General features: G+C 42.8%; 1 protein-coding gene across 3 annotated transcripts in view; it reads left to right on the forward strand.

Moving 5' to 3' along the window:
* Window positions 1–16,582, forward strand: part of PSD3 (pleckstrin and Sec7 domain containing 3) — a 703,925-nt gene that overhangs the window by 148,130 nt on the left and 539,213 nt on the right. For all 3 annotated transcript variants that reach the window (XM_040325287.1, XM_040325286.1, XM_040325291.1), the window contains exon 2: window positions 7,017–7,137. In XM_040325287.1, coding sequence (XP_040181221.1) covers window positions 7,017–7,137 — 121 coding nt within the window. The remainder of the gene's footprint in view (window positions 1–7,016; window positions 7,138–16,582) is intronic.

Below are 16,582 nucleotides of genomic sequence, written 5' to 3' on the forward strand. Positions count from 1 at the left end.
CCTTTACAACCCCTTTGAAGGTATTTTACCATCAGATATACAGTCGACCCCCGAACTTTGCTGGGGTTATGTTCTTTGAGCACCCACAAATTGTGAAAATCTGCAAAATTTGGGATGTGGTAAAAAAAAATGTTTATACAGGGGCAGCTTCAAAGTCGCCCAACTCCCATCCAACTCTGAAGCTTTCCCATACAGCGCGACTTCAGCGTGGCTTGCAGAACGACTTCTGTATAGAAGTCAATGCAAGCCGCTCCGAAGTCACCCCCAAGTAGTACAGGAACCTTTTTCTAAGATGCAGTGACTTGACTCGGTCCTATTGGAACGGTTCCATTGTTTTTTTTACAGCAAGTAGGAGTACAAATATATATTTTTTTTTTTAGTACTCGCCAATACTAATTAACGATACCTGCCTGCAACTATTTTGTTTACACTTCAGCTGTCAGCAATGGTACAAAGCGTTGGTTGCTTTTTCATGGGTGCTCAGCCTCCAGCTGTTCCAAAACTATAAAGCCTCGTACACACGGCCGAGGAACTCGACGTGCCAAACACATCGAGTTCCTCGGCCAGTTCAGCACTGAAGCCGCCGAGGAGCTCGGCGGGACGAGAGCTCCCATAGAACAACGAGGAAATAGAGAACATGTTCTCTATTTCCTCGTCGAGCTCCTCGTCGGCTTCCTCGGCTGAAAGTGTACACACGACCAGTTTCCTCGGCAGAATTCAGCCAGAAACTCGGTCGGAAGCTGAATTCTGCCGAGGAAACTGGTCGTGTGTACGGGGCCTAAGGCCCATGAGGCATTGCAAGACTGACCATTACAAAAGGGTATGACTTGTAGTTCCACAACAGCTGGAGGGCCACAGGTTAAAGCTGAGTTCCACACAAGTGGAACTTACACTTTAAGGCCTTCTCCATGGCCCCTGTTTGTGTAACTGAGCTTTTGGGGAGGGGGGGGGGGGAGCAGGTACCCAACTTTGATAGGAACCTGCTCCCACTTGACAGGTCCTAGAAGACTTCGGGACCAGTCACAGAGCACAGCACCGCTCGCTGTGCTCTGTGATGGGGAGAACATGGCTGGGGTGAGTGCACCACTGGATCGTGGGACAGGCGAGTGTGTGTTTATTAAAAGTCAGCAGCTACACTTTTTGTAGCTGCGGACTTTTAATAAACAAAAAAATTACTGGAACTCCGCTTTAAGCACCCATGCAAGTTTTAACTGACTTCATCAGCACAGAAACCATTGATCTGTAGGTGAATAAATAGAACAGTACAAAATGAAACAATGTTTCGTTTTACCTTTCTGTTTTAGAGGCTGAGCAATGTTGATAGACATTATCTGCCTGCTTTTTTTTTTTTAGGACAGCATTAATTGCCGGGACTTTGTTTACACTTTAACTGTCAAAGGGGCACCCCACTGACAGCTGAGTGAGTCATTGGTTGTTTAGGATGTGGTGGCCCTGCTCCTTAACCGGTAATTGCTGGCTTTTTTTTTTGTTCACATTTCTGCTGTCAGTGGGGGAATCCCGTGTACTCACTTTTGAATAGCCTAACTATTATCTTCATTATCAAAAAAGTATCTCTGGTCGCAATACCTGCATCCTCTCTGGTGCTGCACTCCCCTATCCCTTCCCCAGAAATTTCTCTCTGGCACTAGATGGCCTTCATCTTCTGGGTTAAATGATACATGCATTTAAAATGAAACTAAATGATATCCTTCTTTTCCAAAAAGTAACCACACACATACGCTACTTAAAGGGGTTGTAACCTTTGTGTTTCTTTCACCTTAACCACTTCAATACGAACGTATTGTCATATGACGTCCACAAGGTGGCTCTTCCATCCTGGGTGGACGTCTTATGACGTCCTTGTGCCTCCAGGCCGTTAGGGGGCGTGTACGCCTCCGGTCACGCTCGTGTGTGCCCGCCACGTCCCGCGGGTACCGATGCGTGTGCCTGGCGGCCGCGATGTCCGCCGGGTGCCCGCGATAGGCAGTTACAGAGCCAGAGACGTGGATCTCTGTGTGTAAACTTTTTGTGTGCTTTTTTTACCTCCAACTAATAAGTAGTGATACTAAGGGCTCATTGAAACATGCAGCAGTCCTTGCCACTCCTCTAAAAAACAAAAAAAAACAATCTGTAGTAGATTGATTTTTAGAGGGTGTTTGACAGGTGGCTAGGAGGAGATATCTCACCTCCTCAATGCATACGCCGCAACTGCATGCATTGCATCTGTTTGAAGGGCGGTTGCCTTGCTGCCTAATTCATTTGAATGGGTTATTTTTGGTGGCAGTACTGCCCATTTAACATGACATGCTTGACACAGACAGGTGTCACTTAGCTCTGGATCACACTGCACACCGCTTGTGATCACACTTGTATTCCTGTGCGAATCACATTTGATTCTGTGTGGTGCGATTTGAGCCCATTCATTATGAATGCCTCAAATCGCACCTTATCCACATGAAAAAAGTGTGGGCAGCTTTGTTTTGTTCACACTGGACCCGGATTGCATGGGTGTAAACATCCATGCAAGTAGGGTTCAGGGAAACGCACCGTGTTTTGCAATCTGCTTTTGGGGTGTTGTTAACTTTTAAATGACACTTGCAACAGATCACAATGCGATTGCTATATGGTGCAGCAAGCGCATAGGAATCGATGGGTTTCCCACGTCATATCAGTGTGAATAAAGAGCTAAATCTGCAAAGCAAAAAAGTATATTCAGTACCAATAACGGTATACATCTGTGTCCCATATAATGGTATCTATAAAAAAATACAGTAAAACCTTGGATTGTGAGCATAATTTGTTCCGGAAGCATGTTTGTAATCCAAAGCGCTTGTATATCAAAGCAAATTTCCCTAAATAAGAAATAATGGAAAATCAAATGATTCGTTCCACAACCATTTATTCATAGGTCCTTCAGTTTATAGTCCATATAAAAAGATTGTAGCAATGTTGTGTAATCATACAATGTCCATCCACAAATGGAGGCCTCCAAAAGGGCATTAGAAGAGTATAAAAGAGAAGAGAGGCGCCTCTAAGTGTAGCAATAAGTTGCTAAATGTTGTACCTTCATTAAATGTAACCATATTGCTACACTTGCAGGCGCCTCTTTTCTCTTGTATATGTAGCTGTGACATGACGCTACTTGTATATCAAGACATTGCTTGTATATCAAGTCAAAATTGATAAAAAAAAATTGCTTGTCTTGCAAGGCGCTCTCAAACCAAATTACTCTCAAACCAAGGTTTTACTGTATTATGAAAATCTCATGAGCTCCTTCTTCCTTAAAGTGATTGTAAATGATCACCTTGCAAAACAACCCATTCAGTTTAAAATAGAAATGAAAAGCAAAGCACTTGTGTATAGATATAAAAATACATTTATAAATACTTTATTTTTTTTTATATGTGTTTTAATTAACTCAGTTTTCAGCTGCATAAGAGCTGGGGGCAGTTAAGCAGCAGCACACGGAGCTTGTCGGTGAATAGCTGTGCAGCGGGGGGGGGGGGTCAGGACAAGTCTGAAAGTACACTGAGTTCCCAGCATAGCTAGAGAACTGACCACAGTGTGTTCTCCTGCTTAGTGTGGTCAGTGTTTAATAGGAAAGCAGAGGGACTGGCAGCAACACTAGGGATTTCACATTAAGGAAGCAATACGAAGAGAACAGGATACTTTCTCATACAAGTACATGGTACAGCAGGCACATATCAGGAATATGAAGTGTTGGGGTAACAAAGGCTTTAAGGCTAGGTTCATGCTGTTGGGGTGGGGGTTAAATGGGCTGTACCTGCAAGAAACGCAGGGTCCCTGACTGCTTTTTTTTTTTTTTTATGTGGCTGCATAAAACCAAAACCACATGCGGTTTCATGCACCCAAAAATGTGCCGTGTTTTCTGATGCATGGGGGTGCCATTCCAGTTATTTTATACATAGTTACATTACTGTATGTTATGGTAACAATAAAGTCTCGGGCACACGTGCAGACAAGAAAACGCATACAGGCATTTTTCTTTCTCAAATGAATGAAGATTCTAAAATTGAGTTTACGTGCATACGCTTCTAAAAGCCATATACTCATAAACGCACATTGTTGTGCACCAAAATTAGCATTTTGTTTATGCTGGATTTTCTAGCCAGCTCCTGGGAAAAAAAATATGAACTGATTCCACCATCCGCCCCGCCGCCCTGCCATCAGAATCAGAATACACAGATCAGCGCTGCAGACTATTGGCCGCAGTGCTGATCGAATTTTTATTTTTCAGCAGGCCCCTTCGTAAGAAGTCAATCGAGAAAACTGCTGAATTCTGATCCATGTATGGCCAGCTTAAAAAGGGGTTGTAAAGATTTGTTTTTTATTTTCTAAATAGGTTCCTTTAAGCTAGTGCATTGTTGGTTCACTTACCTTTTCCTTCAATTTCCCTTTTCCCTTTTTTCTTCTTTGTTTTCTTTGTCTGAATTTCTCACTTCCTGTTCCTCCTCAGTAAGCTGTTCTGGCTGACTAACCACCGCTCGGATGATGGTGGAAAGCTTACTGAGGAGAAACAGGAAGTGAGAAATTCAGACAAAGAAAAAAAGGGAAGTTGAAGGAAAAGGTAAGTGAACCAACAATGCACGAGCTTAAAGCAACCTATTTAGAAAATGAAAAACAAACCTTTACAACCCCTTTAAATGAAAAACAATACAACTGCTACCCCAGGCTTGTTGAATAGATCTCAAACACGTAGAGATATGTTTATAAGGACAGTGTGACATTCTTGTCCCCTAGAAATTTCTTTGTATATATTAGGAAAGTACCAGCTGAAATCTGTCGGGCTGCCTGTATGTTTTATACACAATGAAAAGAAAGCCCCAATTATGAAATATGTTGTAGCACTCTGATAATGTAGTTGCATGCATCTCCCATTATTGTAACTTAAATGCTGACAGTTTGTAGTATTGCCTACATTATCGTTATTAGAGCTCTGTAAACTGAAGCGGTTTACCGATCAGGGATATAAAACATTCATGTTTTCAAGCTATTTGAAGAAAAAAGAAATTGCATTAGCTGGTCCATTCTGAAAAAACACATTTGTATGTCTTAGATCATTGGCTTTACATTTCCTGTTAGCAGTTTGTGGGCTGAATGTCTCATACAGCTGACTCATATTTTGTACAATTTTTAATGACGTTATATCACACAAGAGAGACAGATTATCATGCCAGATCAGGAGACACAGTAGCCCTTTACGTAACTAAATGTTGTTAAAGTGTTACTAAACCCACAACAGTAAAATCAGCCCGTATATGCAATAAAGCACGCTTGTTATACTCACTGTGGAACCTAAGGGTTAATCCTCTGCATTGTGTAAAAAGGCTGTTTGATCCTGTGCTCTCTGATCCTCCCCTTCTTCCACTGTCACCTGGTAGAACAGAACCTTGGGGGTACTGTGCACGTGCTCAGTTTGATGTTTATTGCTACAGCGTTTTTTATTTATTTTTTCTTGGGAGGATGCATGTGATCAGCACAGGGCCAATCAGCACTGTCCAGGCAGTGCGTCAGGGGTCCTGCTACCTCATAGGACAGTCAGAGGAGGATGAAAACTCCTCCTACAAGCTTTAACCAGACACTGATAGAAGTCACAAGACTGCTATATATTGCTGATTAGAAAAGGTATTTAGCAGTTTATATTTACTAAAATTATTGCATGTCCATGTTCTGTGTACTGTGGGAGACCAGATATAGTGAATGCAGGGTCCTGAGTTTAGTGACACTTTAACCACTTAAGGACCGCCTCCTATAGATATACGTTGGCAGAATGGCACGGCTGGGCACAAGCACGTACCTGTACGTCCTCTTTAAGTGCCCAGCCGTGGGGCGTGCGCCCACAGCGCGTGCCCGCGCCGAAGCTCCGTGACTGTGGCCGCGGGACCCGTGGACCCGATCACCGCTGGAGTCCCACGATCGGTCCCCGGAGCTGAAGAACGGGGAGAGCTGTGTGTAAACACAGCTATCCCATTCTTCACTGTGGCGCTGTCATTGATCATGTGTTCCCTAATATAGGGAAACACAATCAATGACGTCACACGTCCAGCCCCGCCCCCCTACAGTTAGAAACACAGATGAGGTCACACTTAACCCCTTCAGCGCCCCCTAGTGGTTAACTCCCAAACTGCAATTGTCATTTTCACAGTAAACAATGCATTTTTGATGCATTTTTTGCTGTGAAAATGACAATGGTCCCAAAAATGTGTCAAAATTGTCTGATGTGTCCACCATAATGTCGCAGTCATGAAAAAAAAAATGCTGATCGCCGCCATTAGTAGTAAAAAAAAAAATTCATAAAAATGCAATAAAACTATCCCCTATTTTGTAAACGCTATAAATTTTGTGCAAACCAATAGATATAAATGCTTATTGCAATTTTTTTTTACCAAAAATAGGTAGAAGAATACGTATTGGCCTAAACTGAGGAAATTTTTTTTTATGTATATATTTTTGTGGCATATTTATTATACCAAAAAGTAAAAAATATAAAAAAAAATCAGAATTGTCGCTCTATTTTTGTTTATAGCGCAAAAAATAAAAACCGCAGAGGTGATCAAATACCACCAAAAGAAAGCTCTATTTGTGGGAAAAAAAGGATGCCAATTTTGTTTGGGAGCCACGTCGCATGACCACGCAATTGTCAGTTAAAGAAACGCAGTGCCGAATCGCAAAAACTGGCCAGGTCCTTTACCTGCCTAAAGGTCCGGGTCTTAAGTGGTTAAAGCCCAACTCCAGACAAATAAAAAAATGATCCCTTGCAGTGAAGGTAAAAATAATAGGGCATTTCCTTACCCGATTATTGGTTTGACAAATTAATATTAATTTGCTAAAAATAAGGCTCAACCATAACATTTTACCACTCTGAGACTATTTGACACACTTTATTTTAATAGGAAACATATGAAAGAAAAAAATATATAATATTGAATATAATATATGATAATGCATGTAATGAGTCATTGAACCTTTTTTTTATTTTTATTTTTCCTCAACAGGCAGAGAGATATGTGTGGGTTAATAGCACATCAGCTCACTCCCAAAATGTTGCCAAGGCGAAATACAAGTTCTTGTTTGGAGAGTCAATGCCAACAGAGGAGGACAAGGCACCAGAAACGGGTAAGTAAATAGTTTTACATGCAAACCATGAGCAATTTTTTCAGTAATCTTAAAAGGTCCTTTGTCATAAAGTGATTTTCCCCGACTTGGCATAAGTGGCCACTAATAGACTTTGTTAGTCAAGGTTCTTGCAAGCGGATATTATTTTTATGCCCTCTGGGAACCAAGGAAACAAGTGACTTCTTATGAGAAGAAAAGTCATCCGTAATGTAGATAATTCCAGGATAATCTCAGTTAAAGGCAAACTCCAGGCACACAAACTTTTATTCAAATATATTCCTCTGTAACCACAAATGATATAAATGCACTAAATGACACTGAAAACAGACATCTTTTAAAAGTAGCAGGGACATCATCATTGTGCTGTACACAACCTGTGCAGGGAGCAGAGCTGTGGGAGGGGCCCAACAGCTCCACCCACTACAGGCTGCCTGCAGAAAATTACAGGAGGGAGCGGAGATAAGACCAGTCACCCTGCACAAGAGGATAGAGCAGTCTGAAACTCATATAAACCCAAAATTCTGTATCTCAGAAAATTAGACTATTACATAAGACTAGGGCTGTTACTGAATAACATTTTCGTGGTCGATTAATCGATTTGTTTACTTAAAAGATTAATCGACTAATTTCGATTAATTATAACACACATACATTTTTTGGATCACCACCATATATAGTCCCCACTGTAATATCCACAGACATCTCCCCATTGTAATCCACAGACATCTCCCCCACTGTAATATCCACAGACATCTCCCCATTGTAATCCACAGACATCTCCCCCACTGTAATATCCACAGACATCTCCCCATTGTAATCCACAGACATCTCCCCACTGTAATATCCACAGACATCTCCCCCACTGTAATATCCACAGACATCTCCCCATTGTAATCCACAGACATCTGCCCCACTGTAATATCCATGTCATCTCCCCCACTGTAATATCCACAGATATCTCCCCACTGTAATATCCACAGACATCTCCCCACTGTAATATCCACAGACATCTCCCCCACTGTAATATCCACAATCACCCCCACTGTAATATCCACAGACATTTCCCCCACTGTAATCCAGACATCTCCCCCACTGTAATATCCACAGACATCTCCCCATTGTAATCCACAGACATCTCCCCCACTGTAATATCCACAGACATCTCCCCATTGTAATCCACAGACATCTCCCCACTGTAATATCCACAGACATCTCCCCCACTGTAATATCCACAGACATCTCCCCATTGTAATCCACAGACATCTGCCCCACTGTAATATCCATGTCATCTCCCCCACTGTAATATCCACAGATATCTCCCCACTGTAATATCCACAGACATCTCCCCACTGTAATATCCACAGACATCTCCCCCACTGTAATATCCACAATCACCCCCACTGTAATATCCACAGACATTTCCCCCACTGTAATCCAGACATCTCCCCCACTGTAATATCCACAGACATCTCCCCACTGTAATATCCATGTCATCTCTCCCACTGTAATATCCACAGACATCTCCCCACTGTAATATCCACAGACATCTCCCCCACTGTAATATCCACAATCACCCCCACTGTAATATCCACAGACATCTCCCCCACTGTAATATCCACAGACATCTCCCCCACTGTAATCCACAGACATCTCCTCACTGTAATATCCACAGACATCTCCCCCACTGTAATATCCACAATCACCCCCACTGTAATCCATAAACACCTCCCCAATGTAATATGGTCCACATCTCCCCCACTGTATAGGAAGATTAGTGTTTGCTTAGTCTTAACAGAGAAACCAGCTGAATACAAGTAGTTGAGACCTGGGTGATGACGTCAGAGCGCCGCTCTATGCTCACCGCCGGGTGGACCAAGATGGCCGCCACTCCGGGAGCTAGGCCGAAGCCACTGCCTTTCCTATGGCCGAGGCAGCAGCGGAGCTCCGTGGATCACGTGGTGTGCTGATCCGCATATGGTGACCCGTTCGGATCACGGATCATTTACGATCCGTTGCACCACTAGATCCGATCAAAAGAATTTCGATCGATCAAAAAATGAATGATTAATCGAGGAATTAATCTCTAATTTCCACGGCCCTACATAAGACCAATACAAAAAAGATTTCTAATACAGAAATGTTGGCTTACTGAAAAGTATGTCCATGTACAGTATAGTATGCATTCAATACTTGGTCGGGACTCCTTTTGCATGAATTGCTGCATCAATGCGGCGTGGCATGGAAGCAATCAGCCTGTGGCAGTGGTGAGGTGTTATGGAAGCCCAGGTTGCTTTCAGCTCATCTGCATTGTTGGGTCTGGTGTCTCTTCCACTTGACAATACCCCACAGATTCTCTCTGGGGTTTAGGTCGCTAACCAACAACACGTGGTGCAGTGATACTTTTATTTTTTTGAGCAGTAATACTTTTACTTTGAAATATTATGGACAGTTTCGAGGCACCCTTTAAAAATTATGGAGAGTCTCACAGCGCCCCATTCTAAAATGTAAAAACTATTCTAATAGTTTTACAAAAAGCAGAAACATCCACACAGGTAGGATATCCAACGTTAGAGGTGATTTATTCTTCCAAAGTAAATACAGTTTTATAAACTGGTATTGACTAGTATTCCAATGTTTCTCTTCTCCCTCAGTTTTTCTCCATCACTCAGCTAATGCGACCCCAACGCTGATGGAGAGGGGTGGGGGAGGGTCAAATAAGGATGCTATGCTTTATCAACTGATGATGTCATTGGTCGTTCTAACGGTTGTAATGGTGTGCAATGAAAACCTGTGACTTTGTCTAACTCAAAGGCAGGCTTCATCCACCTGCTGGCTTGTATACAGTTTTTGATTTTTTTTTTGTCATTTTGCCAAGGCACCCCTGTTACACACACACACACACGCGTGTGTGTGTGTGTATGTGTATATTTATATATACACATACACACAGTATCTTACAAAAGTGTGTACACCCCTCACATTTTTGTAAATCTTTTATTATATCTTTTAGCCCTGGTTCACACTGATGCTACTTTGAAATCGTGCTACTTTACTTGAAGTATCGCGATTTCAAAGTAGCAAGGTCAGCGTGATTTCAGGTGCTACTTGATAGACATTTGTGTGGCTTCATACATAGATGTCTATAGAAATCGTACCTGAAATCGGCAAAAGTAGTGCAGGAACTACTTTTGCAAATCGGTGCGGCGCCGCAAAATCGGTGTCGCACCGATTGGAACAGTGCCATTGCCGCCAATAGGCTGCGACTTGTGATACGATTTGATCTCTCAAATCGCATGACAAATCGCTCCAATGTGAACCTAGGCTTCACGTGAAAAAACTGCAGAAATGACACTTGGCTGTAAAGTAGTGAGTGTACAGTTTGTAGTCCTCTTCCACTCCTCCATGACGACATCACAGAGATGGTGGATGTTAAAGATCTTCCGTTTAAGGATGCCCCACAGATGCTCAATAGGGTTTAGGTCTGGAGACATGCTTGGCCAGTCCATCACCTTTACCCTCAGCTTCTTTAGCAAGGCAGCGGCTGTCTTGGAGGTGTGTTTGTGGCGTTATCATGTTGGAATGATGCCCTGCAGCTCAGTCTCCAAAGGCAGGGGATCATGGTCTGCTTCAGTATGTCACAGTACATGTTGCCATTTATGGTTCCCTCAATGAACGCTCCCCGGTGCCGACAGCACTCATGCAGCCCCAGACCATGACACTCCCACCACCATGCTTGACTGTAGGCAAGACACACTTGTCTTTGAAGTCCTCACCTGGTTGCCACCACACACGCGTGACACCATCTGAACCAAATAAGTTTATCTTGGTCTCATCAGACCACAGGACTTGGTTCCAGTAATCCATGTCCTTGGTCTGCTTGTCTTCAGCAAACTGTTTGCGGACTTTGTTGCCTACTGAATGGCTTCAATGCTTTCAGAGTGCCTGCATGCTGCTCAGGAGAAAAGTCCTAACTCCTAATCTGTATAATTTTTCTGGGTTAGAGACTGTATTGTTTTGATCTGGAGGCTCACCATAATAGCCAGCCAGAATATGCGGAATGAGAAGTCTATAATGGAAGGCCTCATATTTCTGTCAGGAAATGGTTTCCCTGGGTTAGTTTAATTGAAACTGAAAGAGAATTCTAGCCCAGCAAAACTAATTGCGCTAAGAGAAAACATTCCTGACAAGCATAGAGAAGTTGCGGTGAATTTCTATCACATCCTCTTTTATGTCTAACGATCTCATTTATCAGAATTTCACATATGCACATTCATGCAGCGTAACACACCTTCTGCTTCATTTGGATTCAGACTTTCACAAATGTCTAAACTTGGCTAATTAAATGCAGATGATGATTTGGAGGATCTTGAACATAAGAATATTAAACAGATTAGTTTTCGGTTATGTGACAGTTCTCAGAAAAACAATGCTATTTTGCTAGAAGAAACTCCTGTCTAGAATACTTGCAACTATAACTGAATACTTATTTCTAGCTTTGGGAGTGTGCCTCATGAGAGATGTCCATTGTGCTGGTGGCTGCTCTCTTAGGCCTCGTACACACGACCGAACATGTCTGCAGAAACTGGTCCGCGGACCAGTTTCCGCGGACATGTTCGGTCGTCTGTACGGCCGACCGGACAATTTTCCGGCGGATCGGACAGGTTTCCAGCGGACAAATATTTCTTAGCATGCTAAGAAACATGTCCACTGGAAGCCTGTCCGTCGGACATGTTCGGTCGTCTGTACGACTCACCGGACATGTCCGCTCGCCCGAAAGCCCTCGCATGTGTCGAAGTGATTCGACGCATGCGTGGAAGCATTGACCTTCCAGGGTCGCGCACGTCGCCGCGTCATCGTTGCGGCCAAGTCACCGCGTTCGCTGTCTGCGGGAAATTTGGTCTGATGGTGTGTACAGCCATCAGACCAAAATCCGCCAGCAGTGTGTACGAGGCCTTAGTTGAAATTCAAATTCCTCTGTCCCTTCGCCTCATAACCTCACAGCAGTAATCTTTTGGTGCTGCAGGGGTTAATACAGACGCATGGACTCGTGACAAACACTCGCCAGAAGTGCTGACTATGTATCCCCTTCCATTAATTTGAATTATAGCTTTCATTAATAAAAAGCTCTCCACAAATGGAGGTGGGCGGACCTTTTATTTATCTGGCATTCCCTACATTTACCCTTTGGCGCTGGTCGTACGCATGTCCCGTCGTGTGTACGAGGCCTTAGTTGAAATTCAAATTCCTCTGTCCCTTCGCCTCATAACCTCACAGCAGTAATCTTTTGGTGCTGCAGGGGTTAATACAGACGCATGGACTCGTCACAAGCACTCGTCAGCAGTGCTGACTATGTATCCCCTTCCATTAATTTGAATTTGAATTATAGCTTCCATTAATAAAAAGCTCTCAACAAATGGAGGTGGGCGGACCTTTTATTTATCTGGCATTCCCTACATTTACCCTTTGGCGCTGGTCGTACGCATATATGTGGCCTCTCGGCAGGTGGTCCTTGATGCCGAGTGGCTGCATATATGCAACTTACAGCGCGCTGCCAGCACGGTAGCCAGCGTGGATGAGTAGGCTCCCAGTGCATCCTTTCCCAGTGCATCCTTGCGTCTGGGAGCTTTCTGATCATGTGACCGCTGTGAAAACCAATCATAGCTGTCACATGACCCAAATGCCCACCTCCCAGCTTTTAGAACTCTTAGGCCCCGTACACACGACCGAGTTTCTCGGCAGAATTCAGCCAGAAACTCGATGGGAGCCGTATTCTGCTGAGGAAACCGGCCGTGTGTACACTTTTGGCTGAGGAAACCGACGAGGCTCTCGTCGGGCCAAATAGAGAACATGTTCTCTATTTCCTCGTTAGTCAATGGGGAAACTTGGCTCGCCGAGATCCTCGGCGGCTTCACAAGGAACTCGACGAGCAAAACGATGTGTTTTGCACAGCGAGTTTCTCGGACGTGTGTACGGGGCCTCAAAGGGGTTGTAAAGGTACAATTTGTCTACATGAGACTACATGAGAGTCAGGACACCCACTAACACACAGCTCCTTTCTCTATCTGCAACGTAGAGAGCGTCCTGACTCTGCTGTAGTCCAAGGGAGGGGGCGAGCACGACACTCCACACCAGGGAGAAAGCCTTGCATTACTGTGTGGAGTTACAGACAGAAGAACAGGAAGTGAGGATTTCTCAGAAGAAATAAGGACATTTAAAAGCAAAATGGAAGGATGAGGTAAGTGAAGGAGGACTGCACTAAGGTAAAGGAAGATATTTAGGAAAAAAATTGTACCTTTACAACACCTTTAAGGGCCGGGATTCAGGGGTTAAAGTAGAAATGTTTAGGTAACATTATTACCCCCTCATCTCGCCCCCCCAACCTAAGTCCTCACTCAAACCAGCGCTGTGCTGGTCTTTGGTGGGTACCTGAGGGACTGATGAGGAGAAAACATGCCGCCTCCCCACCAACTGGTTTACCTCAAAAGGGCTGGATCATCGCACTGCAACGGCTAGCATTGCAAAACTGGGGCTCAGGCGCCTGCTTTTGCTGCCCACTGTGTGAACAAGCTGATTTGTGCTGTAAAAGCAAGTGTTTTAACTCAATTTAATGTTACGTACCTCTACTGCTTATCCTGGAGCCCGTTTATTCCTTGGTGCTGCATCTTTACTTTGGTTTCTATTAATCATGGTTCAGTCCTATCAGGCAATGGAATGAATGTGAAGTATTACTATAATGATCCCTAATTCCCTTTACAGTGTGTTTCATGAATTCCAAATGATAAAGTATATTACCTGGGTAGCCACACATTTCACTGCCATCAATTATTTCTACAGGTTAGTATGGAACTATCTTTAGCAGTAGCCTTATCCCTTTGTACAGCATTTCCATATGAATACACCAAGTGGCAATTACACAGATTTCTATTTTAAGATTTAATTAGGACAAATTTCGAGTAGGACTCTTAAATGGATTTAATATGGGCAACTTACAATGATAAGAGATGATCCCAAAATGATAATTGTGGCTGTCACATTTCTTAAAGGGGCACTGTAGTGTATTTTAAGTGTGCTTTATTTTGGATCATTATTGTAATTGTTGTGTTTAGGGCATTGCCCCACTTTTGCATTTTTTGGTGCATCTAATTGCACCAGACGCTACACCTAAAGTGCGCGACTAGTTCTGCTCATTATAGTAAATTCAGTGATGCGGTTTTATCTATGCTTTTAAAAGTCATTTTTTTACACAAATGTATCTGTTACGGAGATGAATAGATTTGCGTATAAAATGCATTTAAAAACCACAGTACATGCCTTTTACATGCATTTTAAAGTGAGCACATCTGCTATGGAGATAAATAGAACCTCATGTAAAATGCTTTACAATACACTATGCCAGCATTTTACATGAACTTTAACGTAAACCTGCCAAATCCAGGATAGTTCAACCTGAGCATATGATGAAAAATGAATAAGCAGTCTTCTCATAATAAAGGCGCGTGAAATGAAAAAACAGAATTCATATACATACTACCATTACATGCATTTTTAAATGCAGAAGTGTGAGTGGTCCCCCAAGTAGGGGGCTTATACACTACTCACATATGTGTTTTTATTGCCTTTCCTGTGCGTTTTCTGGTTGCCATTTCCCTGTGAAACATGAACATGCGACTGCACAGATATGCAGAATGTACGATGCAGCAACACACCCTACCATTAAAAAATATATATACCGTATATACTTAAGTATAAGCCAAGTTTTTCAGCCCTTTTTTAGGGCTGAAAATACCCCCCTCGGCTTATACTTGAGTCAGTGTACCTGAATTCTTGACAGGCGTCCATTTTCTTAAAAGTCGCGGCTTCCTCCTGTCAAAAGTATTGGGACATCTGCCTTTACACGCTTAATCCTTTTGTATTTTATAGTAGTATAACTGTATTGTCTCCCTTTTATATTGTAAAGCTCTGCGTAAACTGTTGGCGCTATATAAATCCTGTATAATAATATGAACTTTAATGGCATCCCAGTCTTAGTCCGTAGGGTTAAATTTTGAGTTGGCCCACCCTTTGCAGCTATAACAGCTTCAACCCTACTGGGAAGGCTATCCACAAGGTTTAGGAGTGTCTATGGGAATGTTTGACCATTCTTCCAGAAGCGCATTTGTGAGGTCAGGCACTGATGTTGGACGAGAAGGCCGCCCCAAAGGTGTTCTATCGGGTTGAGGCCAATCAAGTTCCTCCACCCTAAACTTGCTTATGCATATCTTCATGGACCTTGCTTTGTGCACTGGTCCAAATCATTTGGCGGAAGGGGAATTCGGTGTGGGTTTGTTTTTTAGGGGTTGGGCTTGGCCCCTTTGTTCCAGTGAAGGGAATTCCTAAGGCGTCAGCATACCAAGACATTTTGGACAATTTTATGCTCCCAACTTTGTGGAAACAGTTTGGGGATGGAAACAGTTTGGGGATGGTCTCTTCCTGTTTCAACATGACTTCACACCAGTGAACAAAGCAAGGTCCATAAAGACATGGATGACCGAGTTTTGGGTGGAGGAACTTGACTGGTTTGCACAGAATCCTGACCTCAATCCGATATAGTACATTTGGGATGAATTAGAGTGGAGACTGCAAGCCAGGCCTCTAGTCCAACATCAGTGCCTGACCTCACAAATGCGTTTCTGGAAGAATGGTCAAACATTCCCATAGACACACTCCTAAACCTTGTGGACAGCCTTCCCAGAAGAGTTGAAGCTGTTGTAGCTGCAAAGGGTGGGCCAACTAAATATTGAACCCTACGGACTAAGACTGGGATGACAATAAAGTTCATGTGCGTGTAAAGGCAGGTGTCCCAATACTATATTTTAACCTTGGCTAATTTGTTACGCAAAAAGAATCAGCTTTACTGGCCAAGTATGAGAGGATGTGTTTGGTATTTTGTTAAAGTGACAGGTTCACTTTTGACATCTTTAGTGACTGGTCCAAATTTTTAGGTTCAATATTCTACAGCAGTCAATCAAAATTTGCTAAATCTTCTGAAGTCAGACCAGTATGACAGTATATGATAGATTCTGATTGGTTGATAAGGATTACGGCATTTAATTATTATTAGATGCATATCCACACCTCCCAACATTTTGAGATGGGAATGAGGGACACTTACTAGCAAACGTATTTAGGCATATGACACACCTCCTGCCACACCCCTTTAAAGGAGAATTAACCCCCAAAAAAAAGGTTAATTAAATCCACATGTTTTTTTTTTTTTTTTTTTTTTTACCACTACTATTCCTTTATATTGGCTTTTAAAATTTACAAATGCATCAATTTACAATTTGGATGAAAGGTTTAGCACTGGGAAACACTTTTTGAAAGATAAAAAGTGCACTTTAGATACAACTATATAGATCAGACCAAAATGAGGAGGAAAGAGGGACATTGCTCTAATTAGGGACAG

This window comes from Rana temporaria, chromosome 1, assembly GCF_905171775.1.
Source record: "Rana temporaria chromosome 1, aRanTem1.1, whole genome shotgun sequence".
Classification (NCBI taxonomy): domain Eukaryota; kingdom Metazoa; phylum Chordata; class Amphibia; order Anura; family Ranidae; genus Rana; species Rana temporaria.